At 41.9% G+C, this 17,795-nt stretch overlaps 1 protein-coding gene across 3 annotated transcripts in view; it reads right to left on the bottom strand.

Moving 5' to 3' along the window:
• USP22 (ubiquitin specific peptidase 22) overlaps positions 1-17,795 on the bottom strand; it is a 66,044-nt gene that overhangs the window by 14,501 nt on the left and 33,748 nt on the right. For all 3 annotated transcript variants that reach the window (XM_053472109.1, XM_053472111.1, XM_053472110.1), the window contains exons 4-9: positions 11,330-11,462; positions 10,856-10,969; positions 7,526-7,570; positions 4,840-4,941; positions 2,526-2,695; positions 803-950 (exon numbers count right to left, since the gene is read on the bottom strand). In XM_053472109.1, the coding sequence (XP_053328084.1) occupies positions 803-950; positions 2,526-2,695; positions 4,840-4,941; positions 7,526-7,570; positions 10,856-10,969; positions 11,330-11,462 (712 nt within the window). The remainder of the gene's footprint in view (positions 1-802; positions 951-2,525; positions 2,696-4,839; positions 4,942-7,525; positions 7,571-10,855; positions 10,970-11,329; positions 11,463-17,795) is intronic.

The following is a 17,795-nucleotide window of genomic DNA, read 5'->3' as shown; positions in this document are numbered from 1 at the left end:
AAGAAGAAAAAAAAAAAACTTGTTTGGCTTTCAAAAGTTGGGCACTATTCATTATCGTTTACCTGAAGCCTATTATTCGATACAAGTACTAATATTTCCAATGAGAAGACTGGTACTGGTTCCTGTGGACAGCTAATACATCCCAGCATGAAAAATGACTAAATTAAAAAAAGTAGCTACACAGAACATTCCAATCCAGTACTACAAATGCAATACTGTTAAAAGGACTACACCTCAATACAGTCAAACAGCTTAAAAAAATAAGTAAATAAAAATGGATGACTGAGGCATTGAAAGGAGTAAAATTAATTTCAAAACCAAGAGTTCACACATCTGCATATAGATTTAAATCCAGGCAAGCTAGGCACCGAATATTACCCACTTAGCTACCGCATTGTTTGCCTCTGATGTGCTATTAAGGTTTGATTAATTTGGTTACCAGAAAGTTTTTACAATAAGAAATAAAAGTGCTTTAAGATGAACACTATACCACTCATTCTACAGGCAGGCAGCACTAGAATGGCAAATTACATGCTTTTACAGCCAAAGTATGCAAGTAATGCCTAAGTCAGCATTAAACTGCCACAAAAGGACAGATTGCCATCCTTCACCTTTTATTTACTAGAAGAGTAAGCAAGAGCTGTGGTTTCAACTCTCTTGCTTACTTGTGAAGTGCCATGGCCACGCATAACATATACCTCATAGATAAGGAGACAAGCATTCCTACCGATTTAGCTATGTATTTTACAGGGCCAGCCTTTTATATAATAATGTATAATGCAAACTCAGATTTGACACTTACCTTTACAATGCCTGTGCAGAACATCTAAAGCTGCAATGAGGAATTCATGTGCATCTTGCTGTTCGTATCCTGCTAAATGTCGTGCATGTGTCCATACAAGGTGCAGTAACCTATATGGAATGTGAGGAGATCTGTGCCCAGAATAAAACTAGGGACACAAATATAAGAATATAGTTAGAAAATCCAGTTTGTACAATAAAAAAACAACACCGGTGCTTGTATTTGTTTTTATTGTAGTTATTGCTTCCTTAAGCAGGTTCAAAACAACAAAAAAGCAAAAATACACTTAAAAAAAAAAAAAATAAAAAAAAAAATCAGAAACAAAAAACCTGCTTCCCAGCACACAGATGGCAAATATTTTCCTTTACTTTCTAATATCACAAAGCAGGCAGCTTTCACAGTGCCATAAACCATTCCACTCACTGGACCAAGCACACACTGCACTGGGGAAGTTCCATACCCACAGGATGCATCAGATGAAAATTAACATTTTGATGTCATAACTATAAACTTTGCCATGCAATATAAAAAGCCACTCTAGCAAAGCCACTCTTTCATTGAGGACCAATTTGGCCCAGCACAATGCATAGTGTTAACCTGATAAGACAAAATTTTGAACCACAGTTTAAGTAGGTAGTACACAGGGCGAATTCTGTCTCAACTGCACAGTATGCTCACAGGACAGCATTCCAATGTTTGAGCTCACCAAGAATTATGTGAGCAAACCACAGGGCTACCAAAGAATATTGATGCTCAAAGTGCCACATCCACACCAAACTGATGATTGCTGGTTCAGAAATTGATGATTTCATATCACGGAAGACTACAAAGAATAGGAGGCCATGTTCTCTGTTTATATTGTTCTGTTAAATTATTCATTTAACTCATAGAAATCTCTTTGTTGTTCCAAACATTAAAAAAGAAGCAGCCACTTACTGTACTGTAGCATATAAACCATGCTCTAACACACACATAAACACCATCAGCATGGAGGGCACTGGGTTTCTCTGAGTGGTTTATTCACACTCCAGTACAGTTATGTATTGGGGTCTTCACCACGACCACTGTGACCTGGCATCCAGACCTCAACCCTCGTGGCACCGTAATATACCGTACTATGTATAAGACGCACCTTAATTTTGGGGCACGAAATAAAAAAAAAAAAAAAAGTATCATCCTCATCACTCCCATCCATTAACTGCCCCTAAATTAACCCTAAAGACCCCATTAACCCTAACTGCCCCTAAATTAACCCCCACATCCCCTAACTTTCAGCAGCCCAAATATTAATTTTATACTTACTGTTAGATTAGTTGCTGTCCGAGCAGTGTGGATGGTATAAGGAAAGGGGCGGGACCATTGGTCAGTGAGTCAGAAAGGGGTGGGGCCATTGGTCAGTGAGTCAGAAAGGGGCAGGGCCAATCAGTGTGACTGCAGGGAGGTACCGGGAAGTAGTAACTGCAATCTACAGCCACTGTATAAGACGCACTAAGTTTTTAGACCACAAATTTTTCTTAAAAAGGTGCTTCTTATACATGGGAAAATACGGTAATTTGTTTTGCGCTGCAATTTGTATTGGCTTTCCTAAAAGTTAATTATGACTAGCTTTTTAGTATAAAATCTTTTGTGATCAACATTTCATGATGGAATTTGATCCACACCACTACTTTGCTTCATTTGCAATTTCACTGAAACTTTCTTAGGAAAAAAATGTAAAAAGTACCTCCTGAAATAGAGTAGACATTTCACAAACCAGGCAAGAGTTCGGGCTTTGCATTTCACATTTATGTCTATCAGAGAGGAAGAAGTCTCGCAGCAGAGGAGTGTGGGTAAGTGCCTGGACAATACAGTTCATAAAACATGTGTTCCCAAGATTGATTAACCCTCGCAAGCCTAGAAAAAAGAAGAGCAGTTTAAAGTTATGAAACTGCATTTACCCCTGACTATATCAAATGTGGAATAAATAAATTTTGTTGACAAGAGCAGTAAGTGAATGCTGCTAGCCAGCCAATTTCATAGACACTTTAAAATGCTGCTAGAACTTATGTAACAAAAGAAAACCACTCTAGTAATATAAAAAGAGCCATGGATCTATCACACAAGATACAGTGGATATAAAAAGTCTACACACCCCTGTTAAAATGCCAGGTTCTTGTGATGTTAAGGAATGAGACAAAGATACATCATGTCAGAACTTTTTCCACCTTTAATGTGACCTATAGCGTAAACAAATCAATTGCAAAACAAACTGAAATCTTTGAGGGGAAAAAATAAATAAAAACTCACAATAACCTGGTTGCATAAGTGTGCACACCCTTAAACTAATACTTTGCTAAAGCACCTTTTGATTTTATAACAGCAATCAGTCTTTTTGGATAGAAGTCTATTAGCATGGCACATCTTAGCACAGCAATATATGCCCACTCGTCTTTGGAAAAGCGCTCAAATCTGTCAGTTTGCGAGGACATCTCCAGTGCACAGACCTCTTGAGATGGCTGGGCCATCCCAAACGTCAATCTTCTTCTGGTGCAGACATACTTTTGTGGATTTGGATGTGTGCTCTGGGTCGTTGTGCTGAAAGGTGAACTTTCTCTTCATCTTCCTAAAGGACGCCTGAAGGTTTTGTGCCAAAATCGCCTGGTATTTGAAACTGTTCATAATTCCCTCCACCCTGACTAAGGCCACAATTACAGTTGAAGAAAAACAGCCCCAAAGCATGATGCTGCCACCACCACCATGCTTCCCTGTGGGTATGGTGTTCTTTGGGGGATGCGCAGTGTTTTTGCGCCAAACATACCTTTTGGAATTATGGCCAAAATGTACTACCTTGGTTTCGTCAGGCCATAACACATTTTCCCACGTGCTTTTGGGGGACTTGATGTTTTTGCAAACTTCAGCCAGGCTTGGATGTTTCTCTTTGTAAGAAAAGGCTTGTCTTGCCACCCTACCCCATTCATTTGAAGAATACGGGAGATTGTTGTCACATGTAGCACACAGCCAGCACTTTACAGAAATTCCGGCAGTTCCTTTAACGTTGCAGTACTCCTCCTGTAAGCCTCCCTGACCAGTTTTCTTCTCGTCTTTTCATCAATTTTGGAGGGCCGTCCAGTTCTTGATCATGTCTATGTAGTGCCATATTTTCTCCACTTGAAGATGACTGTCTTCACTGTGTTCCATGGTATATCTAATGCTTTGGAAATTTCTTTTGCACCTTTCTCCTGACTGGTATCTTTCAACAATGAGATCCATCTGATGCTTTGGAAGCTCTCTGTGGACCATGGCTTTTGCTCTGAGATGCAACTAAGGAAGTGTTGGGTAAATCCTACTAGAACTGCTGAACTTTATTTGTGATTAATCAGAGTCACTTTAAATGATGGCAGGTGTGTAATGACTTCTATTTAGCATGACTTTGAATGTGATTGGTTAATCCTGAACACAGCCACAGCCCCAGTTATAAGATGGTGTGCACACTTATGCAACCAGGTTATTGTGAGTTATCCCCCGCCTCCTCAAAGATTCCAATTTGTTTTGCAAATTAATTGTTCATGTTATAGGTCACATTAAAGTGTAAAAAGTCCTGACATGATTTAGCTTTGCCTCATTCTTCAACATCACAAGAATCTGGCATTTTAACAGAGGTGTGTAGACTTTTTATATCCACTGTATATTTGAATACAAGTTCCATGGCAAACAGCTTTAATAAAGTAAATGTGTAACTTTGTATAGATCATATGCCATCATGTTACTTTTATAGATTGTAAGCTTGCAAGCAGGGCTCTCTCCACCTAATGTATCGATTTGTCTTAGTCTGTTAATTCTTGTCTTGTCATACCCCTTGAATTTATGTATTGTATTAAGCACTGCGTAAACTGTTGGCGCTATATAAATAAAAGATAATAATAATATGATCTGTAAAAGTGTTTGCGCAATGGGTCCACTTAAACCTGAATTTCTTTTAAGTTGATGGATTAAAAAAAAAACATTTAAAAACAGCAAAAAGTGTCATAGATCACTCAAAACTTCCAACCCCTACTTACCAATGGTGCAGTTCGTAGTTATTTTCCTTCTCTTGGGGTTATGCCTTAACAGTTCTAGTTCCCTCTTTGTTGGTTCCCATGTTGAATACTTTTCACCAACTCCTGAAACGAGTTATACAAGGAGTTATGCATGTGTGTATAGAGACATTAATACATCAAATATATGTCTGTCTGCATCCTTGAAATACATATACACACACCAGAAGAGCACTGGTCTCAGTACACTAGTTCAGAACCATTCAACAATGTCCATTCTAGATAAGTTAAATGCTTTACCATAAACTACATAGGGTGTAAAATGCCAAAGTAACAGTTAGGTCTATATCTTCTGAAATGTTAAATCTTCCATAGTTGGAAGAGTACAAAGAATGGTTTATTCACTAAACGGCGAGTTGACAGAATTGTGATTTTCGTTTCTTGACGTCCCTTTACATTATAAAAATAAAAAAATAAACTAGTGTGCTACTGCTGCATGAGATAAAAAAATAAGGGTGGGAATGAAACAACGGACTCCAAGACTTCTACCAAACTTGGCACCATCCAGACAGGCAGGCAGGCAGCAGACTATAACATTTGACAAATGTATAAACTTTTCCAGACCACAGCCTTGCAAATTTGCTCCATAGGAACTCCAGCAGTTTTGGTCCAAGATGAATGAGTCTTGAGACCAGAGGGAGGTTCTTTGCCAGTGACCTTGTAAGCTTCAGCAATAGCAGCGATCAGCTTTCTGGATATAAAGAATCTTGTTACGTCAAGACTCATTTTCCGGAACTTGAACAGACTTAACGATCTTCTCCATGGAGCAGTCTTCTGTAGATATAATTTCAAGCATCTGCATACAACCAAGCCATGGAGCAGGGGTTCTTTGTCATTACTAAGCTTAGGGCAAAAAAACAGCAGGACAGTTTGTTGCTGAAAATGAAATGGTGAGACACCTTTAGGAAGAAACTCCGGAGGGACTCAAAATAGAAAGGGCGGGATCTTCTTGCAGATGTCAAAGCCACCAATAGGACAGTCTTCCAGGTGAGAAATGGATCGACCTCTCCCTTTCAGAAACCAAATGGTTTCGGGTGGAGCAGGTCCGGCTTGTTCTCCAACTTATTTGGGCACTCTATCAACAGACTGATTAGATTTGGGTACCAAATCCTTTTGGGCCAGTCGGGAGTTATCAGGATCACCAGGCGTCTCTCTCGGTCTTCCTTAGAACTCTGGTAATGAAGATGGGGAAAGACGTAACCTAAGGTCCAAATTCTGGGAAAAGGCATCTACAGCTAGGGCATAGCCTGCTGATGACTGAATAAAAGAGGCAGCTTCCGGTTGTCATAAGGCTGATCTCTAGAGTTCCCCAGTCTCTCATGATCTGTAGGAATGTCGACTGGGGCTTCTACAACTGAGCGCTGGCATCCCATGACCTTCCGGTGCTCCACCATAGAAGCCCCGCTGGAAGTGCAGAAGTGCCCGCAAACGTTCACCGGCTGCGGGATGCGCACAACCTCCACTGCTGCAGGCACTTCCGCTGGGGCTTCTATGGTGGGGCACCGGAAGGTCACGTGATGCCGGTGCTCCGTCATAGAAGCCGCCAGAGGAAGTGCCGGCAGAGGCTCCTTGACAAGAGGATCCAGGTCCTCTGCAGTGCTGCGGGGGATCTGGATCTTAGTCTTGTGGTCAGACCTCTATTTGAGATCTGACTAGAAGATGACCTCAAATATAAGATGAATAAGTGTCCTCTTATATTTGAGCAAATACGGTATATGGAAGGGTCTGTGTGAGATGGAGTGTGTGTTAGTAAGTGTGTTTACATATGTTGGGGGGGGGGGAGCAAGGGCCAAAGAAGTCACAGACCAGTTGTGTGGGGGCAATTACAGCACAGACCAGCTGTTGAAGTAAGGGGGCCCAGAGCAATTTTTCGCACCAGGGTCCTGTGGTTTCTAGTTACGCCCTTGGTTAAATATAATTTATTCAGCCCCTCATCCTTTATATTATACAGGGCCTGCTCAGCCATCCTTGCTGGAGAAACTTATCAGTGTTGGCCCTTCATAATAAATAGCGACATAAGGGAGTTGAAGCAAATTGTACAAGGTATAAAAACTGTCTTAATTGCAGTGGCTCTGTTTACCATTTATAGTGAATTCAAATGCCAAAATACACACACCACTTTTCAAGACACAATGGAGAGCCTTATAAACCATTTCAAATAAAGACAAAGCATGTTGGGTGCCAACAGCCAAGACAAAAGAATGACCTCTCCCCATGACATTAAAAATGAGCAATTGTGTCCACAAGTTTAGGTAGCCCTTCCAAGAGAAAAACTCAGCTACCAATATGCCCCTGTTTTGCTTTATGCACCAAAGCACAGGCAGCAGCAGTCTTAAATGGCATCCCACATACCAGAGTATTTTCCCCCAAGTAACAGCACTTAAACAATCACCACCGTCCACACAATTGCAATGAAGATAGTGCCAAGGTCACATCCAGTGCGAGGTACAGTACATCAATGCATGTGATCACACAAGGAGTTTCCTTTTCTGTATAACTTAGCTAGTACTGCATGTTTGTGACAATCTCCTGTCATAAATAACATGTTTATGAAACATGTCTTACACATACTAAATGTCTTGTTTATTCTATGCCCAATATATCTTTCTGTACATCTATATAATTTCTTACTTTTAGTAGTTCACTTTACCTGTCATTGTATACTGGAATGGAGAAACCAGAGCAGGGGAGAAAGCTAAAAGTTAAAATAAATAGAATGAATAAAACAGACAAAATATCTCCCACACATACAAATACTCGGATAGAGCAGTGCAAAATAAAAAAAAATAAAAAAAAATAAAAAGAAGGTCAGCACTGGCACGTATGCTACGAGAGAAGTCATAAGGAAATTGGGTTGCAAGGGATGCAGTTTTACTCCCTCCCTAGGCCAGAGATGGTGAACGTTTTTTGGCCTGAGTGCCCAATTGTCTGCATGAATCCAAGTTGTAGACGACAAACACTAAACATGTTGGTACATACCACTGTTGTAATATACCTTTAGAGAACACAAGGGTATACTCAAACAAATAAAAGATAGTTTGTTTTGAAAAGATGTTATACATGTGTGTATTTATATACATACATATAGATACACAATATATAATATAAATATGTTTACATTAACCCCTTAAGGACCGGGCTCATTTTTCGTTTTGTACCCTGTGGGACCGAGGCTGTTTTGACACTTTTGTGGTGCTTGTCTTCAGCTGTAATTTTCTCCTCACCCATTTAGTGTACCCACATAAGTTATATATTGTTTTTTTCAGGACAAGATGGGCTTTCTTCAGATACCATTATTTTGATCGTATCATCTTATTTACTATAAAAAAAAATAAAAAAACATGGTGAAAAATCTTTTACTCACCCAAAAAAGCAAGTAAAAAAACTAGCTAAATAGATTCTACTACTTGTCCTGAGTTTAGAAATACCCAATCTTTTTATGGTTTTTTTGCTGTTTTTTGTAAGTTATAGGGCAATAAGTACAAGCAGCGTTTTATGATTTCCAAATCTTTTTTAACAAATCTGGTGATTCTGCCTCCATCTCCTCTTTGGAATATCTTTGAAGCCGGTTAACTCAATTTAACCCCCTCAAACCATATATTTTTGAAAACTAGATACCCCAGGTTATTCCAAATGCTGTTATTTTAACCATTTCCATGCACCAATTATAGAACTACACTTTGTCAGACTTTGTAATAGTAATTTTTTTTCACACAAATTGTACTTTAGTTATAGATATACAGGTTCTGGTATATGTCACTGTCAAACAACACCCCAATATGTGTTAAGGAACATCTCCTGAGTGCAGTGATACCCGACATGCATGGGTTTGTCGGGTTGTTTGAGATTTAAAATCCCACATTTGGGAAGTGCGCTTTTTTTTCTCCATTTTGGTCAGTCTGTACCTATGCCCTATCTTTGAGCTCGGCCACTCCAATTTACCCCATCAGCCGTTTTTTTTTTATATATTAGACACCCCTTGGGTATTTGAAGTGCTTTTATTTTAACTCTGTTGGGTTTTTTTTAGAAATTTTAGCTCAAAATAATAAACTTTATTTTATTTTTTTAATACTTTTTTTATATATATATATATTTTTTTTTTTTTTTACACATTTTGCAATGTACTGGATGGTTCATCTAGTGACATCACTGCATAATTATTTTTAAATGTTAGCACATTTTTTTTAATTTTTTTTTCCATTTTTTATTTTTTTTAGAATATTTTACTAATCACATAGTGATTAGAAAGCTGGGTTCCATTGACTTGCATGGTTGAATGCAGTACCTGTATTCAACCTGCAAGTGGAGCCAGAGTTCTCTAGAGGGTCTGGAGACCATCTAGCGAACTCTTTCATCTTTATTGTTTTTTTTCCCGGGCCGCCGCCATCTTGCTGATGGCGAAGAACACCGGCAGCTGCGGCTGTGACCGCTCTCCGGAGCGGTCACAGCCCATCCAAAGGTAAGTGTTTGGTGTCGCTGGATGCCTCCTGATCAAGGCATTCCAGCGACATTATTTAAGTTTAGGAGGCGATTGTTGATCGCCTCCTAAACGCTTTTAAAACGGGCGTCCGCCGCCATACAATGTATGGCGGCTGTTGACGCCCCGGGGAGGGGCCAGACATGGCCCCCGATGCCGATCTCGGCGTTACTGTATGGCTCGACATCGAGGCATTACAGTAACACCGTTTAAGCGAAGAAAGTGATCGTTGATCACTTTCTAAGCTTATTTAATTTTATGACGGTTCAGGACCGTCAAAGGTCATTTAGTGACCTTCTTGTCATGACGGTCCTGAACCGGCAAAGGTAGCGAAGGGGTTAAACAGCAGGGTTGCAATGGCTTCTCAGATTGAACCTGTGTGCTGCTGCTACAATCTCTCCACTGTACCTCTTTCCCTATATCTTCCCCATCTCTCCCCTTTCATAATTGCTGTAGTGGGAACACAGGGTTTTGTTTCTACAGAACTCTGTTTCAGTGCTCCATGCAGTGTCCGCGGCTTCAGTGCTGACTGTCAGGATACGACATCATAACCTGTGCTTAATATCACCACACTTTGCAAGGGAGCAGTAAAACAGATCTGCACGATCAGACTGTGCTCTTTTCATTTTGGGCCAATTTCAAAAATTAACCTTTGAGTTGGCAATCTGGCCGCATGCCAAAACAGAGGCCTAGGTGTGCCCGCTGTTGACATGCGTCAAAGGTAGGCCATCGCGGGTGCAGGCTGTACTTTTCTGAAACACATGGATTTGCCAGTTTTGCAATCTGAGCACAATTAGTGATGCAGACTTAATGTCCCAAAATTCAAGACAAGTAAATATATTCTGACAAACATTAGAAGGCATAAATCCCATCATAGTGAGCTTTAGTGCAAATAAAAAAAGTTTTCGATTTGGCTTAACCCCTTCTTGACCAGTTTTTCAAATTTTGTACGCCTCTCTTTTTTTCAGGCCAAGGAAAATTATGGTAAGATTCTACATCATTTGTTATTCTTTGGGAGCAAGAAAGGCGTTTCTTTTCCCCACTTAATGCATATATATCTAGTAGGATGGCCCGAGGTGTTTGAGCATACATTTTCACTTTAAAAAAATGCAATTTATTTTTTTACATTTTCTTGGAACTGCATGGTTCCCCTTTTGCCATGGTGACATCACTGGACTCTATTAAACTTTACATTTTTAATATTTATGTATTTCATATTTACAAGGCTCCATTGTGGATTCAGAATCTGCAGGGGGTTGCTGAGAAGGGTCTGGAGAGAACTTTTTTTTACTCTCATCGGTTCTGAAGGGGTTAAACCAGGGAACTTAGAGATGAATAAACAGCCCCCGCTATGGCTCCTGCTGACAGAAGGGAGACTTGGCCATCAGACAGCATAATTTCCAATTTGCCAATTTGGGGGGAAATAAAAACACAGGATGGCATAGAACATCTCTGGTCACAAAAGGACCAAAACACTTTGCCTATTTAATATTGGAAACATACCTTGCAATTTCCAAGCTTTTCTTTGTTCTTCTTTGGCAACTTGCTCCATATCTTTGTCATATATGTAGTCTTGACACATAAAACAATATATACCCCCATACAACAGATCTATGGCTGAAGAAAAGCATACATGGTTTAACATGGCAAGTCCAGCAGCACGCAAATTTTAATCATCTATGATTAAATATACTTGTTTCTGTAAGGGAGAAGCTTCGTACAGGACATCTAAACTATCAAGTATTGTATATGGTAGTAATATTATGGAATTGTTATCCATAATCAATATAGTACAATAGACTCTGCACCTACAGAACGATGTTCACACACAAAAAAAAACCAAAAAAGCATGAAACTACTATCAAAAAAGCTGGGCTTTATGAATGAGCGGCAAAAGATAGACAAAAGCATGAAATCCTGTTTAGATTCTGCCAATTTGTATATATATATATAGAAGACAAAGAAGCACTAGCTTACCTAAATTGTGTCTTTTACCCTTTGCGTGTTCGTGGATGTGTTTCTTTGTAAAACAGCCAAAGAAGACACAGTACAGGCAAGAATGAAGTCTATTCAGGTGAGCACCACACATATGACAGATACACGACTTCGCCTACAACCAAAGAAGAAAAATATGCATCAAATTCATAATCTAACAACCTTTTACACTTTTAACAGTGCATCTGTTGGACTGGATACAGAATATCTTTTGTGCGCTACACTGGGCTAGCAAAAATGTATATTCACTCAATTGCTGCCAGTAAAAGTTCCTGTGCTCAACCAGACAGCCTTCTTTTCAATCAAAGAATATCACAATTGCACACAAAAAGCATTTTGTGACATAGTGGAGGGGACTCTAGGTGTGTATGTACGTGCAATCAGTAACCAACAGAATAAAGTAAGCAGTTCTAGAATGGACATAGAACATTGGAACAGGCAATACAGATTTTTTAAAAAAAAATACATGAATGTTGTATGTAAATCTAATAACCTGTTGCAGTATAATGAAAAATATGTTTTAAAGACCTCTATTATAGCAGCAAGAACACAAACCAGCTATTCTGCAATGCACCACTGCAGTAGCCAATGTCATAACAGGATTGTGATTGCCAATTCTGCAGCACTGTTCGAACAACTATTACCTTAAACCTCTTCATTCAACTGTCAGCAAAACGTGAAATGTATTTAATGTGCTATTTAAGTGATGCATTTATCTCATCTGAGTTCACGACAATCTTATTAGATCACGTATAAAGTTTCTCGTCATTTTGAGTAGTGCTATATATTATAGTGATCTTTCTTCGCACATCATAGGTTTAGTGACTATAGAGTCAGAAACAGAACCAGGTTGGAAACAAACGTCAAAAGGGATGCAAGCCTATAAAAGCTGTCGGCATCAAGGAATGTCCATCACAAATGCTCAACCTTACTTAGTGGTCGGGGAAAAGTAATAAACGTTCATGTATTTGTGTTCTTTAGCAGGGATAAGACTTTCCTGCATGCTAGATGGATGGTCTCACAATACATCAGCTGGCAGCATGCAGACAAACTTATTGTTTTGGTTAAACATTGGTTACCAATCTAGTAAGCACTCATGCAAGGCTGACTACTTGACGGACGCGAGCGACGGACAAGAGAGCTGCTGTCATGTGATTGGCCGATTAGCTATTTGTGTTAGCAAGCAATTGAACAGGTGTACCTAATAAAGTGGTACACACACAGAAGCGGACAAAAGTTTTAAGAGTTTTTATTGGCTTTTATAAATAATAAAAAAAAAAGCTTATTGAGCACTTTTATCACAATTTATCTTATTTTAAGTATTTTTTAAAAACAAATTACTTGAAGTATTAAATTGTTTAAAAACTGCCTTAAGAGTGTCCATATGTGTCTGAGCCTCAATTTTTTATTTGGCTCTGAATACAGTGAGCATACTGTAAAGGTTTTAACATTTTAATTTTATGCAGTGATGTTTTTTTGCCTTTTATATTTCATACGATATCTGCATTTGAGAGACCTCAACTGAAAACTGCTGACCGACCTATGTACGCTCAAATTTAAGTATTTTAAGGTTACTTTATAATCTATAGATTCTATATTTTATAAGCTTGGTTAGAGAAATACTCTTTTACTCTCTTTAGGTCTAGAGTATGTAGAGCTGCTTCTCCTGCTGAACGGGGAGATGGAAAAAAGGTAAGCAACACCATCTCCTGGTTCTTGTGGAAGGCTGAACGTACCTTGGATGCAAATTCCGGAGGCAGAGAGAGCACAACTTTATCCGAGAAGAAACGTAGATAGTGCATGAAGTTCACGGATACGTCTAGCGGAAGGAACGGCCACCAAAAAGAGACAAGTGTAGAGAAACTGACTGAAGAGGCACAAAAGGCAGCAACACGAGTCTACGAAGGACGAGATTAAGGTCCCAGGGAACCATCTTGGTGACAGGACGAGGACGCATACGGACGGTGGCTTTGGAAAAACGTCTGACAACCCGTAGCAAGATCGAATCCTGGCAAAGCACTAATGGCCAAAAATATGTACCTTGATAGTAGATGGTTGAAGCCCATGGTCAAATCCATCTTGTAAAATTCCAGAACAGATCCTGAACAGGGGAACAGGATGAAGGAAGAGTTCCTCTGGTTCCTCTGCTTCTTTATATTGGATTTATTGAAGGACTTAAATTGAAGTGCTCCATCTCACAACCAAGTGCTGTATTCCAACCTTTGTATCTGCGCATACCAGACGCGTCTCAGCTAGTCTGGAGCTATCAAGATGACAAAGGCACTTTTTTTGTTGATCTGCAGAACCTTGGAGATCAGCGAAAATGGAGGAAAAACATAGGCGAGACGGAAATTCCAAATCTGGGCGAAGGCATCTACCGCCAAAGGATGATCCTGAGGATTGAAGGAGAAGGCCGGAACTTGAGAATTGTCTCTGGATGCCATCAGATCTATCTCTGGTAATCCTCACTGCCGGATGATGAACCTGAAGCAATATATGCAGAAGATGAGGGCTTCTTGTACCTCCTTGCTTGTTGATACATGCTACTACTGCCGTTCCCATTGATGCAGAGCTCTCTCCACCGCAAGCAACTCCAAGCAGTTGGAAGGAAGAAGTTGCACAGCTGGGGACCAGAGACCTTGGACAAATCTGTCTTGATATGTGGCTCCCCATCCTCTGATACTTGGGTCGGTGGTGAGACGCTCCTTGGCTGCCAAGGACCAACGTCCTCTCGCATCTAGGGTGTCCCGTTGGATCCACCAAGAGGGTGATGCTCTGAGGTGAGGAGGATGGACGAGCCTGTCCAGAGCCAACAGATTCTCCTCTAGATGGATACAGCTCTGAAGAATCCTAATGTGGTCCAGTGCCCAAGGAACCGCGTACCTCATGAAGACCATCTTGCCCAGCAGAGACATGCACATTCTTAAAGAGCTTCGGTGCGCAGAGAGAACCCTGCGGACCAGCGAACAAACCCCGTTGATCCTGGTAGGAAAGTTTTCCCTGAGCAGCAATCCAGATGTAGGCCCAGGAACACTATCTGTTGAGAGGGAATGGTGCTGGACTTGTCCCAATTCAGAATCCAGTCAAGCTCCTGTAATGTATCGACCACTCTTGAAAGGTGAGACTTGAGAACAGGCGCCGAACGGGCATGGATAAGCCAGTCGTCCAGGTAAGGGACAACTGAAATACCTTGACATCTGAAAGGGGCCGCCACCACTGCCAGGAGTTTCATGAAGACTCTGGGGGCTGCCGACAGACCAAACAAAGAGCTTGAAATTGGAAGTGCTGGATACTTGACCCCCAAGGAACGGCAATGCGCAGGAATTGCTGATGAGACGGATGGAGCAGAACATGAAGATAAGCATCTTTGAAGTCTATCGAGACCATGAAGTTGTGGAGGAATAAGGTGTCTAGAGAGAATCTTACAGCTTCCATCTTGAACCGGACAAACTGGAGGTGGCTGTTCAGGAAGCGCAAGTCTATAATTAGAAAGAACCCCCCACCACCACCACCACCGGCATCTTGGAACCAGGAAGACTAAATCCCCCGACCCAGCTCCAGCTGAGGGACAAGAACCAGGACCTTAAGGTCTGCAAACTGCTGAATGGTAGACAACAGGACAGCCTGCTTTGCCCGGTCTTGAGGAAGGTGGGAAAAAACGTTCCGAAGGCCTGATCAGAAACTGAAGCCGATAACCCTGATATTTGATGGATCTTACCCAGGGGTCTCGAGTAATGGAGAACCAACTGTCTCTGTAAAATCAAAGCCTCCCTCCAACCAGAATGGGGGTAGCGTCATGCAGAGCTCTTGGGGGCTTTGGGGTATGGATAACCTGTCAATTCTACCCCTCTCACGAGGGAGTCTGCCCTGGAAGTCATGATCCCTTGATGAGTGAGCGAATCTGGAACCATAGCCTCTGGACTGGCCTGGGAAGTACGTCCAAAAGGACTGCCGTCTCTTGGAAGCAGGTTTCCGTTGTGGAATCTAATGTTAACCCCTGTAGTCTTCTCTAAAAGGGACTCCAGCGCTTCACCAAATAGAGAGCCTTACTCTTAAAGGCTATATTAAGTTGTATATTCTTCGAGGCATTATTTGCAGCCCAGGCTTTCAGCCATAAGGCCCGTCTATCTGCGACAAAGCACAGAAGCCCTGGCTGTCATTCTTATTGTCTCAATTGAAGCATCACAGAGAAAGTCCACTGCCAATTTAACAGCGGCGACATTGAGGATATTGCTCAAGAGACTATCCTCAATCTGCGAGAGCCAAATCTTAACTGCTCTGGACACAGAGGCAGATGCGATTCCAGGCTTGAAAACAGCAGCAGATACCTCAAAAGACTTAATGGCTGCTTCAGCTTTCTTCTCAAAGAAATGAGAGCCATCTTTAAGCAGTGAAGTAGTCTTTCTGGAGACCCTCATAACCGCAGTATCAACTAGAGGGGTAGCACAAAACTGGACAAAGTCCTCATCAAAGGGACAAACATTTCACACGCCTAGACAGGTTAACCCTTCTTTCCGGGTGATGCCATTCCTGCTTGATAATCTCAGACAGCACGGGATGAAAAGGAAAGGAGGCTGAATGCTTGGAGAAACTGCTACCCAGAAGAGTGACCCCCTTCTTTTCCAGTCTTTTCTAAATGCATTGCAGACCTCATCGCAGAGATAAGAGTCTCAATGTCTTCCACTGGGAACAGAAAAGAACTATCTTCCCGGACCTCTCATTCCTCCAATGAATACTCCTCCACATCAGGATAATCGACTTCTAACAGTGGTCGATGACCCAGGAAAGAGGGATCTTGCACTGCTGGAAGGTGAGGGTAGGCAGGAACAGGGACAGATTGATGAAAGGCAGAGAAGGTAGACTGCATCTCCTCTTTAAGCCAGGCCAAAAACTCTCTTCCTCCAGCCGCCTCAGAATCCGCAACTGACTTCAGGCAAGCGGAGCAAAGCTTCTGCCTGGAAACCTGCAAAGCCTTGTGATACCCAGCGCACTGTGCATGTTTGGACTTCATCAAAGCCTTCTTAGAATTATCAAGAGCCAACATAACCACTTCAGATGCAACAGCACACTAGCAAATACAAATAGCAAGGAGCAGGAACCAAAATAGCCATGTACCTACTCACCCCTCCGTTTAAATAGCTGAAAACGAGGCTTGAAATGCACTACCGGAAGTGGGTAATGCCCCGAGCCGGAAGCCACTGAGTCGCCATGTTGGACGACGCCAGGATGCCTAACAGCTGCGTCCAAGCCGCCTGCAGCCTACAAGCCGTCCAGGACTCCTACCGCACACGGGGAGGAGCAGGAGCCAAGAGGACACCTCGCCGGCAGCATGTAAGTGTGCGCTGGGCGGTGCGGCACCAGCCATCTGAGTATGGTGCAAAGTCATCCCCCGCCAAGGGGGCTTAGCCCAGGGAATCGGCTCACCCTAGAGCCGAGGGAAAACAACAAACGGGAGATGACTCCTCCCTACCTGATGTAAGGCAGGAAAAAACCAAAACAAAACAAAAAAAACTAGGGATAGTAAGAGGGGAGGGCTTTTAAATGTTTAGAGTCCTGCCCTATCCTAGCTACGGAGGAGGAGTCTATCTGTATCTGTAGTGTCACCTGGGATGGCAGGGAAAATTACTTTACCCCAGTCCTCAGCAGTCCAATCCCTGTACCTTTTGAAGAATCAGTCTGTCCCTGACTTTTTTCCTGGAAAGAAGCGGCTTCTTTGCTGGCCTTCTTGACACCATACCATCCTCCAAAAGTCTTCGCCTTGCTATGCATGCAGATGCGCCTGCCTGTTCTTGGGCAAGCTCTGCACTGGGGACCTTCTAACAATTTCCAGACCAAGAGCTCCAAATTGAGGTAATGGCTTCCTTCTTGAGCTAATCATACTCCCTGAAAAGACAGCAAACAGACTTGCATCTGCAGAGAGCATCAGAAGAGATAATGATGTCTATTCACAGCCGAAGAGAAGATCTCACACTACGAGGGAGGTGGGGACCTTATTGATGGCTTCAGAATGAGAGGCAAAGCCAACACAAATCCTCCATGATCGTTGTCAAACAAGTCTTCCACAAAGTACTCCACAAAGAAGACTCTTAACCCCTTCAATCCCCTCCTACATACCGGTACGTCCAGCCCTTCTTGCAGTGGCAGGGACACATCCCTGCCGCTGCACGGGAGATGAGGCTGTCGGACTCCCCCTTGACAGCAGAAGCCAGCATCGCCGGCTTTCTGCTGTCAGATCTGATGTAACAGCTTCCGGCATGAAAGTTGTTACATTTTAAACTGCCCGATTGCGCATTCCCTGCAGGGGATATCCTGTCCTCCAATGAGGCACAGACGCTGCGATCTCTATGTGTGATGGGTGCAGGGGGATCGTGGGGAGGGGAGTGAGAAACCATGTCTCTCACCCTCCTCCCGTGCTGAAACAGAAGAAAAAAAAAAAAAAAAGAAATCA

The sequence above is a fragment of the Spea bombifrons genome, chromosome 7, assembly GCF_027358695.1.
Source record: "Spea bombifrons isolate aSpeBom1 chromosome 7, aSpeBom1.2.pri, whole genome shotgun sequence".
Lineage (NCBI taxonomy): Eukaryota > Metazoa > Chordata > Amphibia > Anura > Pelobatidae > Spea > Spea bombifrons.
Note: the sequence above shows the minus strand (reverse complement) of the source record. Positions and strands in the feature narration are given on the sequence as shown.